Raw genomic sequence first — 14,648 nt, 5'->3', positions numbered from 1 at the left:
CCTGACTAATCGACGCTTGGCCATTAATTTATTTATGGGGTAATAACGCAGTATACCGAGGTAACGCGGGCGAGCCCATAATATAAGTATATTAAATGCGAGTTGCCGCTGCCACTGCTGCTATTGCTCCTCTAACGTCCGTGCACCCCGCGTCAAGCCTCATTAGACAGCATGGGACCCCAATATATATCGCCCGCGTACCCACGGGGGAAACCCCGTTCCAAGCACTGAACCGGAAACTAACGACGTCAACTTCTAGGCAGGCTCCGTAGCCACTTCCGATGAATCGGATGCGGATCGAAGGACGCAGCCGTCGGATATATCTAGTGGAAATCAATTTGTTGCATCTTATCTCATCGGAGTCGTAAATTGCAACGTCCGTTCGCACGAGTGTGGCGAGGGTGGCGTACACTTTTATCCTGTATCGATGTGGATTCGCGCATCTTGTCTTCTCCGTTAGCGTCGCCACTCCGATCCGAAATTAGAGAATTTTTACTCATATTTCCGAGCCTGGTTCCGTTTACGTTGCGAACTTCGAACTCATCAATTACCGCCGGTGTACTAGACTTTCCTCGAGAACATATATGTATGCATTATATGTGTTCATACTCCCGTCGCAATTATCTCGAATATTATTGTACCCGCAGTTGCAGTCGTTGTACTTGAACTTCCACGTATAACGTGATACGGAATTTGAACTAATGTCACTCCGTACACGATTGTTATGATGGAATATTTCGGTCACTTAAGCGAAACAGGCTGGAATCTTCTCTCCTACGCGACTGACGTTTGGTGTACTCCTCATTAATCACACCCAAATTCTCGAATGATTAATACGTTTTACATTCGATTAAATTTCACGCCCCAGCGCCCTTCATTTATCTGAATTTAACTAATTTCATTTTTCATTCCTTCGTTCGTTACGGATGCGCCTGTATCGTAGGTGGGCCGATACTTCATGTTTCATCACATGAGCTTGGTATCTTTCTTCTCTTCTCTGTTCGCCACTGTCCAACTTTCCCCTGAAAAATGAATTGTTCATCACGATATTCGTGACATCATCGTGTGTGAATTGAAATCTTAGAAAATGTGCGTTCAGAAACACATCTTCAAGTTTGACGGTTTTCATTCTGACGAATTACAGAGCGAAGAGATCCCTGCACACCTGTCAACTTACGAACTGTCCCCCTTGTTATCGTTCGAAAGATCCGATCGGTTGACGATATGCGGGGGAGAAAAACAAAATCATACGCAGAACAATTTACACGAGACGTCGAACTGCGCCCCTGCAGTTTCCGTTGAGCCTCGACGGACCGCGTTGGATATTCTCTTGGATATATTCTACGTCGAATCGGGGAGATGAAGAAAAAAAAAAAAAAAACAAAAAAAAAGAAGAGAAAAAATTTCTCCCCTCTGTGCTTCCCATGGCGTGTACAGACGCCCCGGCGCCCTGCGTCCTGGACAAGCTCTCTCCCCCCCTGCAGCGCCGTCAATTGGTACCTGGGTCACGTACCTCTTCGTATTGACAGCCAGGGCTGCCTGCGGCCCTACGCCAGCGCGTTTCGCGTTCCCTGTACCCCAACCTGACGCCACGTTCCCTGCCCATGCCCGCGTAACTCAGCTCCGCGAAAAACGCCTACATTGCATATAGAGGCGCGGGATAAAGTCACGTTCCCTTCAACAACGGCGTTCGATTTTCCTGCGAACTATAAACTCTGGGAGAAAATATTCCATCTACGGTACCTTGATCTGATGCAGTTGCAGACTGAAACGCACTGTTCAGATATCATGGAAAATGATAAATTCAAAGACAGGGGGAGGTGAGACCTTATTCGGATGAAAAACAAAAAAATAATCGGTGCTAAATAACAAAATAGATTGCTCGGTAATTCCATGGGGTGGTGTTCGCTCCGAATTGGAAAGAATATGAAATATCTTTCTCGTGTTAATCGAGGATCTCGACAGAATCCTAAGAATCCAGGAGTTGGTTGACGATGTTCAACACCCACCATTGTCATATTTTATGTCATCCATTATTCGGAATGTGGTGGCAATTATACCTTCGAACAAAAAACGCCACTAAACTAACTTCTCGTACAGAAATTGGTAGAATCATCTACCGAGCATCAAGTTTACTTTATCTCAATCGTTCGCCTAAGATTTCTATCTCGAAAGTCTCACCCCTGAAGCACAGCGACCGTAGAGTCATCGTAAAAACTATCAAATATCGTCCGATCGATCGATGACAAATTGTGTTCGCACTTCGACCTCTGATATGCCGCTGCACAGTAAACGGTATACCGTACACCGATGGAATTCGGTGGGGTTAGACCCCCGTGACCTTGAGGTGACCGAACGGTCCGGTAGTACACCCCATCGACGATGTACGCGAATCTCACCCTCAATGGGTCGGGGATTAGGATGACCTCCTCGAGCGAACGTCGTATCACCTTTAACGGGAAGTTCCAAACTGCAAGTCACGATATCTTCTCGCGCCTCCGCTGTAACCGTAGGTACAGGATTTTTCTGTCTTTTTTTTCCCTTCTTCCCTTCGACGGCAACCCGAAAGTCAACTGCTGAGATATCATTGCCAAATAAAACTTGTATTCGCTAAAACTGGACGAATAAATTTTGTCTGTTGATTAAAAATATGAACATTCCTGTGCGAAGGATATCAATTATCCGTGAATTGTTATATTTTTCAGGATATTTAACGTCTCCGTAGTGATGTCTTAGCGATGAACCTGCAGGTTCAGACGGCCACCCAGCGTGCGAGGTGCTCCCCGCAGGAGATCGTGAAGGTAGGTGTACAAATTTTCCAATCATAAAATTATGGATTCTTCTTTTTTTCGATCAAGATTGCGCGCAAACCTTTACTTCATAGGTGGGATGTACCCGAAGTTTCATCGTAAGTGAATCTGAAGAATTTAATTTTTCTATTTCGTTTTGTCATTCTGATCATTGCGCTACTTCTTCGTTTGAATAAAAACTCTTGCCATAAAATTTATTCAAACTCAAATTAATACCATAACTCATCTCCAGCATCGCGAAGATAAAGAAGGAGATAAATCGGAAGTAACGTTATCTGTTTCCCCGTTATCATTTCATCAAGAGACGCGTTACGACAAGTACTTCAAACCATTAGGTATAGCATCGATTTTCGATTTTCGAGGCCCGATACAAACCCTAATAAAAACTATTGGCTTTCGAAGAACTCTATACCTACACGCCTACACGTCGAAGAAAGGGAAGAAAGGATAAGAAAGCGAGGAAAGTTGGAGCGAGAAAATAAGAAGAGAAAAAAAAGTCCTGCACGCGTAGGGGCAACTTTTAGGGGACGTACAGGCAGTGCCAGGGGGATCGGGCGTCCTGGAGATCCCCGCATTAACCCAAAACAGTTGCGGTTGAAACTTAACGCGATTTTGCTCCTGGCGTAGCGTTGAGGTGGCTCGGCGGCTGTGCGGGCTCTGAAGCACGTCGAGCTCTCGACTCGGATAGGTGAGAGATTTTCGGTCGGGGAGAAACGGAAGAGGGTGCGGAGGACCACGCCCCGGCCATGAGGACGAGATGATACTCCTTCCGCCCCTGATGCCAGTTTTGCCTTCGCCCCGCGCCCTGTCCCGAGATTCTCCACTTTCCCGTTTATACACCCCGCTCGCGAGTCATCCCCACGTCGGATAATTAAGGGTACAACAGGAGGCTGCAGCGAGCTTCGCTCCGCGAAACAGGGGAAAACTCGGAAACTAAATGTTAAATTGGCTTACGCCAGCTTACCGGTACAATGCCCGCGCTGGCAAATTTCCCTATTATTTCAGACATTATCTAAACGTTTCTCATCTTCTGGATCTTACACGCGTATATATACGTTCGTTATACACCCCTCCCCCCCTGGATACGCCCGCAGCGAAAATGGAAACCTATTTACGGATCCGATTCCACGATCTCAACGAAATATCGGGCCATCAACCGAAAAGGGCATCTCGGCGACCTACCGATTTTGTTTCCATTTTCTTCGCGTATCTCGTATCGCTCCATACTCTGTGTATGTATACGTATACCTATGGAACATGTACGACGCGTCTCCTTTTATCTGTTGTATACAGTTTCGCCCTCGACGGATATGACACCGCGCTTTGCTGGAGCCGTGTATAATATACAGATGGCTACTCGTGTGCCTATACGGGGTGGCAGACTCGAATGGGATCAGAGATCACAAAAACGCAATATCGCCCCGAAAGAGAGCAGGATTTTTACATCGGGCAAAATTTAACGAGATCTGTCCAAAGTTTGATATCGGAAGTAGTCCTTTTCTTTTATAATCTGTACTTGAAAGTCTGACGCGTAGTATGCGTTGCGTGTATCTTTTTTCAGTCTCAAATTTCGCTGACGCAGGGAATTCAAGTTTTCAGAGCGTTTCACACGATACACGTTACAGTCCATCGAGCCTGTCTCACAAACGCTCCAAAGGATCTCTTTTTTTTTTGTCCTCCATTTTTTTCCTTCTCACTTTGTTTTCCGATAATCTGTTCTGGGCGGAGATCTCCTCGTCTACTTTCGTAAATTACCGGTAATATTAATCTTCGATTAAACCTTATCGCGCGTCGGAGTCCTCGAGCAGGCAGCTGGAAAATTCGTTGGTGCGAAAAAGTGCCTTATCTCGGCGGGTCGTCGGCTTCGACCGGGCGCGTGAAAATGAGAAAGGCTGCGCTGGGGGAGAATGCAGGGAAGGCGGGCTACAATATGCCCCGTTGAGAAGAGCGAATAAAATGCGCCACCCCCGCGCGACCATTCCATTTCCCGTCGTTTGGTTCAACGACGATTGTCGGAGCGGCGGGGAGGGGAGGTCGATCCGCGAAATATACCCGGCCAATTTCAAAACCTGATCGCCCATCGATATCGAACGTTCGAATTCTTAATCAATGCTTTATGGGCTAAGGGTGCGCGGGTATCCTTTTACTCGGAATCCGAACGCGTCCGTATCTCCACCGGATCGAGCCAACTTTAAACGCGTTTTATTCGGGTCAAAGTCGAGTCTCTTTCTCTCCCAGCGATCGCCTATACTCTCTCGCCATCTTTTTGTCTTTTTCCTTTTTTCGTTTGATTTTGTTTATTCCTGACGCAGGAGATCGGGGGACCTAGCCAAAGGATCTTCGATAGCTTCTAAAACGTGATGGAGAGCAGAATTGATCTTTCCCAGTCCAAATATCACTCCAGATTCGAAACGACGTATCCTGTGGCTCGGAACAGAAGTTAAACAAGATTGAATTATTCAACGGGGGTAGACATCTGACTTGTAAAAGCTCATGTCCTTTTTCTCGCCAAGGATCCGGAATGGTCAACGTCCTAACATCGAGTCGACTTGTCGTTTTCTCATTGTGGTCACACAAACACTTCGCATATATGCACATATTTTTACAACCTCTCAAGATCACCCTGCGAAATACACTGACCCAATAGGCGCGATGTGATCGTATCTTCCGATCACTGCAGCCAAAGTCATGAAATTTTGGATATTTATAGTTTATTAGTGTCGTTGCAATTTCAAGATTTTCTCATAGTTCTTCTCCATTTCGTCAAATATTCTATACTTCTTCGATTACATCTGTATACAGTAGGTACAGTCAAATTCAGCCTTTGCTATTTTTTTTTTTTTTTCAAATTTGGCAGTATAAATTCTATCGGGCGATATCCGAGCGGTTCGATATCTAATTTCTTTGTAAAACACGTTCGAATATTTGATGATCTTCATTAAAACCACACCCTAATAATCCACACACGGCGCCAGATGAAATCGTCACAATATTTCAACCCTCTATTCAAATAGGTCGCCGCGTTCCGCAGGGTAGGTCATTCGACCGACGTTGGCAAAAGGGTTAATAATTATTAGATACAGACGAGCGAGCCCAAGAGAAGGGTGGCAGAGTTTGCACACTCTGGATAACAACTACGCCATAACGTGTCAATTCAAGCATTGAGTAATAATCGCGCAACGTATACTCTTTTTCTGGATCGAGAAGAAAATTGCGTCCCTCTGTTATCGATCATCGCCGCGTACAACATGATTCGTGATATCCGTAATGTCCTTTACTGTGTCAATAAAGAAATGTATTCAATTCTCATAGTCTATCGCCTAGAGTAGGCCAAGGAATGCTGTTTTTTTTTTTTCAAGAGAAATAAAAACTGAACCGATAAACGAATCCTGGCTGCGCGTAGAAATTATGGTAATTTCAATGTACGAAATTTCAGTTCCTCAAGCTTTGTTTTCTCGAAAATCAGGGCGCGTCGAAAACCATATGGGAAATTATTCGATCAGAAATGGTAGAAAATATCATATTCTTGGTCGAGTTGGCGCGCAATGCTTCGCATACGGATGGTAATGCTCGTATATTCACGGTTGAATTGAGAAGCGCGCCGCGAATTCGGTTAATCCGATTATTCGTCGCGCGGTATCCCGGTACGTTCCCATAGTCGTACGAATTCGTTGTTATGCGATAGTTGCATAATTTAATTCGATACACCGCGAAACTTCTACAATATCCAAGGAGTTTCGGCGCGTAACGCCGTACCGCTGATACAGCAGGCTCTATTCTAGGTTCGTTTTAAGGAATGTCGTTGCCTCCCCAGTGGGCCGAAATAAGCGCGCGAAGTGCATTACTTGTCGGGTGAACCTCGCTCGGCTTTAAGGGCGCAGAGTTAGTAGTAAGAGTCGCGTTTGGGCCCGACCGAACCGCGGGGACGCCTACGGCGCGCACCACTCGCTACAGCTGCTGTCACATAAATATCCCGAAACCCTCGGATTCTAGAATTCCCCTCCCCCCCCACGCACCCCTCGCTCCTAAAGTTGTACAAACTCAGCTATCGATTCTCAACCTCTTATAGAAGTATACGAAAAGTACCCTCGACATTACACCGACGAGGACCTCGAAGACTTCGCCGCGGAGAAAAATGCTCGCAGTTCGAAGAAATGGAAGACTTTCCATTTCCTTATTTTTTCACAGATTTTCGTTCGTTCGCGCATTATAATATAAATAGATAGTAGAAGACTCCCGGTTCCGTACACCTACTTCACTTGGAAATTAAAGCTGCTATCCGTGAGAGGGAGCGACGAATAAGTTTCTTAATTGGGTGGAAGTAACGAGTCCGGATTGCGACGGCTCCGCGAGCTTTGCAAAAACGATGATCATCGCGCCAGGTGGCTGCGCGGCCCCAGAGATAATCGAGGTATGTCGCCCTCCCGACAGCTGGATCCAAGATACCTCGGAGGGCAGCGAGGGTCAGAGCCCTCGAGCCGGTTTGAGAAAATTTTCGCAATTCTCAAACTCTCGAAGACACCCCCGAGGTCTCGGACGGGGTGGAAAGTACGTACGGGTCGCACGGTTACCGAATCTGTATTATACTTTTCGTACGTTGAACCTGAGGCGGATTAAATTACGCAATGTACGCAGCGACGGAAACATCGCACCCATCATTCTAACTTTCAATGTTATGAGCAATAAAAATTACAGAAACAGATGCCATGAAACAATTTTTATGCGCGATGGCATTCCCGGGTCACCGGTGACCCAGGGTGGCGTTCAAACGCAGCGATAAAAACGGTGTAGATCAGCGAGTCGATAGCGCAGTTTGGGAATGTGACGTTGGGTAGCGACAGAGAATTTTACCGTCTATTTCTTTCGCTGCTAATTTCCATGCCGAATGCTGCTGGTGCTCGACGCTGTACTTCTACGGTGGTGTGGTTCGGCTCGGTGCCTTCACGACACTTCGACACGCAGCGGAGCGTGCGTCGAACGACTTGCGGGTTTACCGCATCGTTAAATCTCCGCAAACGATATGCGTACGGTACACACACGTATGAAGTGATTTGTGTACTTTCTTTAACCGCTCTTTAAACCCCCGAGTGTTTTTAGTTGAAATAAATTTTAACCCTCTGCGATTGGAACCGGAATATATGAATTTGAATTAATCGATCAGTTTTTAAAAGCGTCGGGCACGTGATACCCGAATCGCAGTCATTCGGTTTTTCGATTCCTTGAAACGAGATCGCGATGAAATTCGAAGTTTCTTGTGACCCGAGGGAAAACGAGAATTGAAATCTCGAATTTTCATATGTTTGTAATCGGAGAAAAAGATCGTCTGTATCGTACGAGTACAAGTTGAGTAACTGACACATTTATAAAGTTGGATCGGAAGATTGACAAATTGTTTTTTGCAGCAATAAATTCAGTCGAGGCAGTCCAAATACTTGTGAAGTATAAAACGTTATTGTATATATCCGGGCCTGTGCGGAGCTTCGGCGGTGTCCTTTGAAGGATATTGGATGATAGCGAGAATAAGGGGTTCGCGGTGTTCCTAACCGGAGGCAACGCGAATCTCCGCGAAGAGATTTCGAGTGTCCTCGTGTCGCGAAGTGTCCTTTACCCGTAATGGAATTCATAACGAACGACTACAATATCTGCGGCGCGCTTCGCGCGTCTCGTCAGCCCCCCTTATACTATAGGTATACCTATACGTGTGCGGCGACGAGAGCCTTTTTTTCCACCCAACTTTATTCCGTTCCATTCTTTATTTTTCTTCTCGTCCCGCCGAATTTCATCATACCGTGAAATTCAGCTTTCCGTCGCCAGCACGTCGACCTTCCACTTTCCATTTTCCACTTTCCACTTTCCTGCCCCTGTAGTTGGTGTTTATCGCCTGCACCGCGGCGCCAAACATTCAGAGGTCGATGGGACGCTTCTGCGTAACGTTCAGCGCCAACACAACACTGGCTGCTCCTGTTTCATACGCGCTTGTCGCTCCTGCCGACCCTACGAGCCACGTTTAATTAGAATATAGTACACCGATGCTTCCCAAGCATATATAACGGAGATATTTTGTCAGTTGTTTCTCGCACCCCGTATAACAGCGCGGTACCTAAAACCCTTGTACAGTATTTCGCTGGCTACGTTATACGCATACAACCTTGTCCAGAATTATTAGCTGCCCTTCGTTATTAATGTTGTAATATGCCTACGTACCGTTATTTTCTCTGTGTATTACGTGCGCGTCACTTCAACTGATCATTTTAATCGCGGAGTCACCTCAATTACGACGCGGTACGTATCGAAATCTGAACGAGAAAACAAGTTCGTATTTTTTGAGAGAACTCAAAGCCACTCGAACGATCGCTCGATGTAATTCGTTCGAAGAAAATGTGGATCGGCGGCTGATTCGCCCAGCTCTACTCGCGCGGCTAACGGTAGCCTGCGTACACACGTTTGGTCAGATCTAGAGTTATGTTGGGCGTTAACCCTTTGATATACCGTATTACGGAGGATTACATAAAACGGTAAATAGAGTGGTAATATGTTACGCACGTGTAACGCAATTCGGGTGTTAAGTCTCGCAGGATGTATATATGTATACGTTGACCATCCGGTTGAAACGGATAATCGATTGCTTGGTCCGCTGCGGATGGTTTAAACTTTAGAGATTTTTTTTCTACATTATACACCTGCATACGACGTGACTCTCTTCATTTCATTTTAAGAGTTATGTAAACCACGGTAGGAATATTTTTGGCTCTATTCTTCGCTTATAAATCTCACCCTCGAAAGTCAATGTACCGTTACGGCGACCAAAATCCTGGAAGTTCTATTCAGACAAAAAATTGTCCATGAAAATGATGATCGAAACCCTTCCGATGGAATCGCCCACTTTCTACCAGAAATTGACTTACTTTTTTAGTCAGACAAATGGAAGAATTAATGGAGTATAGAGCATATTTTGGTGGTTTGATTCACTCGAGGGAAAGGTGATGCGGCAGTGATCCTGAATGAACGTCGAAAAGGGAGGGTCGTATAGTTGAGGACGAAGAAGCTTCGAAAGGGATCTCGAGACTGATGTTTGACAAATGAATAATTAGGGGTGCCAATCAACCTCGAGTTACTCGCGGAGGGTGCAGCTACTCCGCGCGTCACATCTAACCAGATCCAACATCCACGCTATTCTGCGGTGCCTTCTTCTTCCGATTTTGCGTGAAAAGATAATTAGTTTCTCACACAATTCGGTAATTATAAAGTTTTTTTTTTTTGTTTCTTGCGATCCACGGACCGTACGCGTATATGGGGTGCATTTCAAGACTCATGCACTCAATTTAGAAAACATAATGTTCTGGAAAAACTTCGACGCTAATTCAATTCTTTACAATTAACTGTGACGCGGTGAGTCGCTGGCAGTAATGCCGAAATTTAAGCCGGTGTTGTTGCAGCGTGCAGCGAACAATTCAGCTAATTGTAATTGTAGGCGAAGCCAAACGAATGTGCGAGGAAATATTTCTGGCGCCATAAATTCCATAAATATAAATTTCAAGACTCGGTCGTTTACCCAGGTCGACCCGGCAGACCACGTGACGAATGTCGAGGCGACGAACTTACAACGACGTCGTTTTACGCCACCGTAACCGAGTCTGCGTCGCGACGCCCACTCATTTAGGTTTAGGTACATGTGTGTATGATGTAGATGCGTAGGAAAAGCATCCGATCCGTGTTTTATTCACCTGTTTACACCGTCTCTGCGGAAAATTGTCGGGGATTAGAAAATTGTGAAAAGAGCGAAATACGGGACACATCCGGTGAATAGGTTCGAATTTTCAGAATATTCAGAGCTCGAAATAGAGAATTTATGTTCGCAGCTCATAAACTGTAGCGTTTTCTCGAGCCGGCGTTAAGAACGCAAGTTCGTTCGCGTAGAAGTTCTAATTTCAATTTCCCGCACGTTGAATGTAGATTCTCCTATCGGTATGGTCATAGATATATTCGAAATACCTGATGGTATGGTTGTACGTAAGCCATGATCGTGATTCCTTGTAATATACGTACACAAAATATCCATCGGGCTACGAATATCTCAATTCAACGTAATATACTACTATCGAATTCCCGCTATCCGAGTTCGACGCGAAAGAAATGCATTCTGTTTGATTTCTGTCCGGGGCTTTGGTTCGGTTCGCAGCTCCTCGTATCGTTCTCAGAGCTTCAATTTAATGGGGGCTGATATGCCTACGTGTGTACGGGGTGTCCTACTTCGAACGCCATTTTCAACGAATCCGAATGATGCGCTCCTCTTTGTTCGAGATAAATGTTGAAATCTGGTTCAAAAACTGAACTTGAAATTGAAAACGTTGTAGTTCATATATCATCGGATTCGCAATCAACGGTTACAGCGGATCAAAGTTGCCTGCGATCAGGCGCTAAAGCTTTTGAGCACGTTCGTTAAATTTGCTAAACTTTGAAGTTGAGAGCTTTATTTTTACTGGCTCGATTCGTTTTCAAACCAACTGCGGCTGCAAATAAAAATTTGTTTCAAATTGACGGCCATTAAAAGTGGTGTCATTTAATGGGATAAATGAAACGCTCTGTATAGTTATGGTTATGTACGTTCGATGTACACCGACCATGTTCATAAGTGAAATATGTAAACACGACGCTATCTGATTCAGGCTCTCGCAAAAAATATCCCTAGTCGAATTTACAGCAGCACCACAGCAGAGGTGGGGGGATCGCATCGACCGGCCACGATCTGTTATGATCCACCGCGTGATTACCGAAAATATTAGAATCTATCGGTCCATAATGTCGTAGAAACCACGACTGATGTTGTTATTTTGGTCAGTTAAATAATACGGTGAATTAAATAGGATAGGATGATCTCCGTCGATGACAGAGTACACACTTGCCATTGATGCATTCGAAATGAGTGTTGTAAGAAAAGGACAATAAACGAGACGCATTAAGCATAATAATTGCATGCTAACTTCTGACTGCTAACTGCTAACGCGTCTTGTTTATTGTTAAATCATCGTTAAATGGCTGTGTCAGTCTTGTGAGGTTTTGTGGCCGGTCGATGCGATCCCCCCACCTCTGCTGTGGCGCTGCTGTAAATTCGATTGGGGATATTTTGCGAGAACCTAAATCAGATAGCGTCGTGTTTACATATTTCACTTATGAACACGGTCGGTGTACGTACAGACGCTATGTAGAGAATGGGGTACGAGTAAGCCGAGACGCGCGTGACGGTTGGCTATAATATTGCCAAAGAAAGTGTTTCTTAAGGAGCCGCAGTCATGGAATTTCTTTAAGAGGACCCATCGCCGGAAACAAAAACTGTTGTATTTATAGACCGAACCATGCAATCGCGTCACGCGTACTTCATAACCGTATGATATAGGTATGTATAGGTAGAAACGTACGTGGGTAGAAGGTAGTGCTGCAAATGTTTTATTTTATATTCATGTTATTTGAAGAGAAAAAAAATTGCAAATGCACCATTGGAAAAAATCAGCGAATTAAGCATATCTGTATCTTATTTTCCTCGATCCTTCGAAATACCCTACTTTCAACACAGCCATACAAGTTCGTTTTCACGTCGAATCGATGAAAAATCTGGTACAGGTAAAAATGAAATTGTAAGAACGCAGGCAATCGATTGCGCTCTTACTTTATAAATGAAACTTCTTATTCCCAAATTATCGCATTCCCCGATGTGCTGAAGGTGCTTAATTGTTTTACGAGTAATGAAAAAATTCGATCGTTAACGAGCTTTACCTTGTATTCGTACTCGGGTCATTGGCTTCTACCGGAGTTTCAGAGATGGCAAAAGCCTTTCGCGAACATTCGAGACAATCCCTTAAAATTTAGAGCCCCGACTGCCTTCGCGTCTCTGAGCCAAGCAGGAGCACCTTTATCTGACTAGCAATAAATAAGGGTCCTGATCAGGCCTCGGCCTACCCTCACGCCTTCGCGATATACACACGATACCGATTCGAAACTCAGCTGAAAAGTGGCCATGTCCCCGTGGATATTATCTCCTCGCAGACAGTAATTAATACTTTTCGTAGATTCTGAATTTATACGAGTAAGGTTCTACCTAAATTTATTGCAAATACCTAACGAATTGTTTATGATAAACCTTGAAGCGATTATCTCGCACTTTGAGAATTATATTCTTACCTCGCGAAACTCTACCGAGTCTCTTGATTTCTAAATCGTCACCGAGCATCGTCAAACCTCAAAAAAGTGTAGCTTAGTATCGCGTTTCCCGTACAGCCAAAGAAAAATGTCTTGGCATTATCACGACGTTTCCAGCTATTTCTTTACTATTCTTTTTTTTCCATTTCCCTTTTTTATTTCACCTCATTTCTTTTCACACCCTGTACAGAGCAGCACACCTGTGACAAAGTCGCTGCGAGGGATGCGATGTCCTTTTTCTTCACGTCTATATGTATACTAAATGGCAAATAGCACTTAGTGTAAAGTCTATAAATACGGAAAAGAGGAAAAGAGGAAAGAGGGAAAAAGCACCCCTAAGTCACGGCGTTTCATATCATCCCTGTGACTCGGTGAACAAAAAGGAAAGAAAGATACGAAAACTTGAAAATTCATCCCCTAGAATGTTTCGCAGGTTGGCGTCATACTTTCGCTTTTTCACCGCTGGTGCTGCAACAGAGTGTCAAGGTAAAACCGGCGCGGCAGCGGGATGCGCGCGATAACATTCGTCGGACAAAACTTGAGCTTTCCGTAACGCCGCGCAAGCCCTGGAGCTGCCCACGTGGGACTCGAGAGGACTCAACCCCCGTATTATGCAGGGTGCTTCATCGGCATAGAAACCGAAAATTCGCGAATACGTGAAGTTGAAATTTTTTGATTTGAACAAATTGTGATCGAAGGTGAATTTGTAACGACCTTTTCCTAGCCATTGCGAAAAAAATTAACCCTTGATATTTATTTTCGTAAAATCGTGAGGAAAATAAAGGCGTAGAATGAATTTTTCAACTCGTTATTATTAGGTGAAATTATTACGATTGGATTTTCCAATTTTGGTGAGAAAACAATCAAAAGATAAACCGAAATCTAGTTTTTGTTCATCTATGATTATTTGAAAGCACGTGTAGCTCGAGCACGGAGCGCCACATCCCTCACGAACGAGTAGTATCAACGAGTTTTCAATGTGCATTACGCAGCTCGAATCTCATAAATTAATAAAATCCTGTTCCACCGGCTACAGATTGGATCCTTTTCGCAATTTTATCACGGAGTATTTCAATTTCCTTCTCTTTTTTCTTCTCAGCTATCTTAAAGTGTGAAATGCGGCTTACGTTTGATATTCGAATATTTGAATGCCGCAAATGTTTATTTATCAAACTCCGGGACTGTAATCTAATTACGGAAGATGCGGAGTATCCAGATATAATATGCAGGTAGTTGAGGTAGTCGAAAATCCCAACCGCTCGCAAGTTGCATGGACAATAGAATTGCAGCGGTGGGATTCGAATTAATGGCAAATCCATAGTCACCCCTCAGCCAATCCCGCGCCAGCGGGGGATCAACAGTGTTATGGCCATGCTGCTGCGTTCTGCAATTTTACGTCGCTTGCATCGTACTTCCATCTGTGGGAGACCGGCGAAAGTGCGTTAGGGGTAGTTATCGGCGTCCGAGGGAAATGGTGCTTCTCTTTACCCGCGCAGATACTCAACAAACTATCCGAGCGTGTAAGAATAATAAAAATACATTTCGAAAATTTCTCCACCAATTACAAGCCAATCAACGAACGCACGCTAGACCTCTGTAAATGAACGGGAAAAAACGAGAGATGCTAGATTTTGAGGAAATATT

General features: G+C 44.6%; 1 protein-coding gene across 1 annotated transcript in view; it reads left to right on the top strand.

Moving 5' to 3' along the window:
• The first annotated feature begins 2,723 nt into the window (after positions 1 to 2,723).
• LOC105684814 (protein sickie) overlaps positions 2,724 to 14,648 on the top strand; it is a 164,370-nt gene continuing 152,445 nt past the window's right edge. Inside the window, exon 1 of the mRNA XM_048650276.1 lies at positions 2,724 to 2,801. Within this exon, the coding sequence (XP_048506233.1) occupies positions 2,739 to 2,801 (63 nt within the window). The 5' untranslated portion in view covers positions 2,724 to 2,738. The remainder of the gene's footprint in view (positions 2,802 to 14,648) is intronic.

The sequence above is a fragment of the Athalia rosae genome, chromosome 2 (genome assembly GCF_917208135.1).
Source record: "Athalia rosae chromosome 2, iyAthRosa1.1, whole genome shotgun sequence".
Lineage (NCBI taxonomy): Eukaryota > Metazoa > Arthropoda > Insecta > Hymenoptera > Athaliidae > Athalia > Athalia rosae.
Note: the sequence above shows the minus strand (reverse complement) of the source record. Positions and strands in the feature narration are given on the sequence as shown.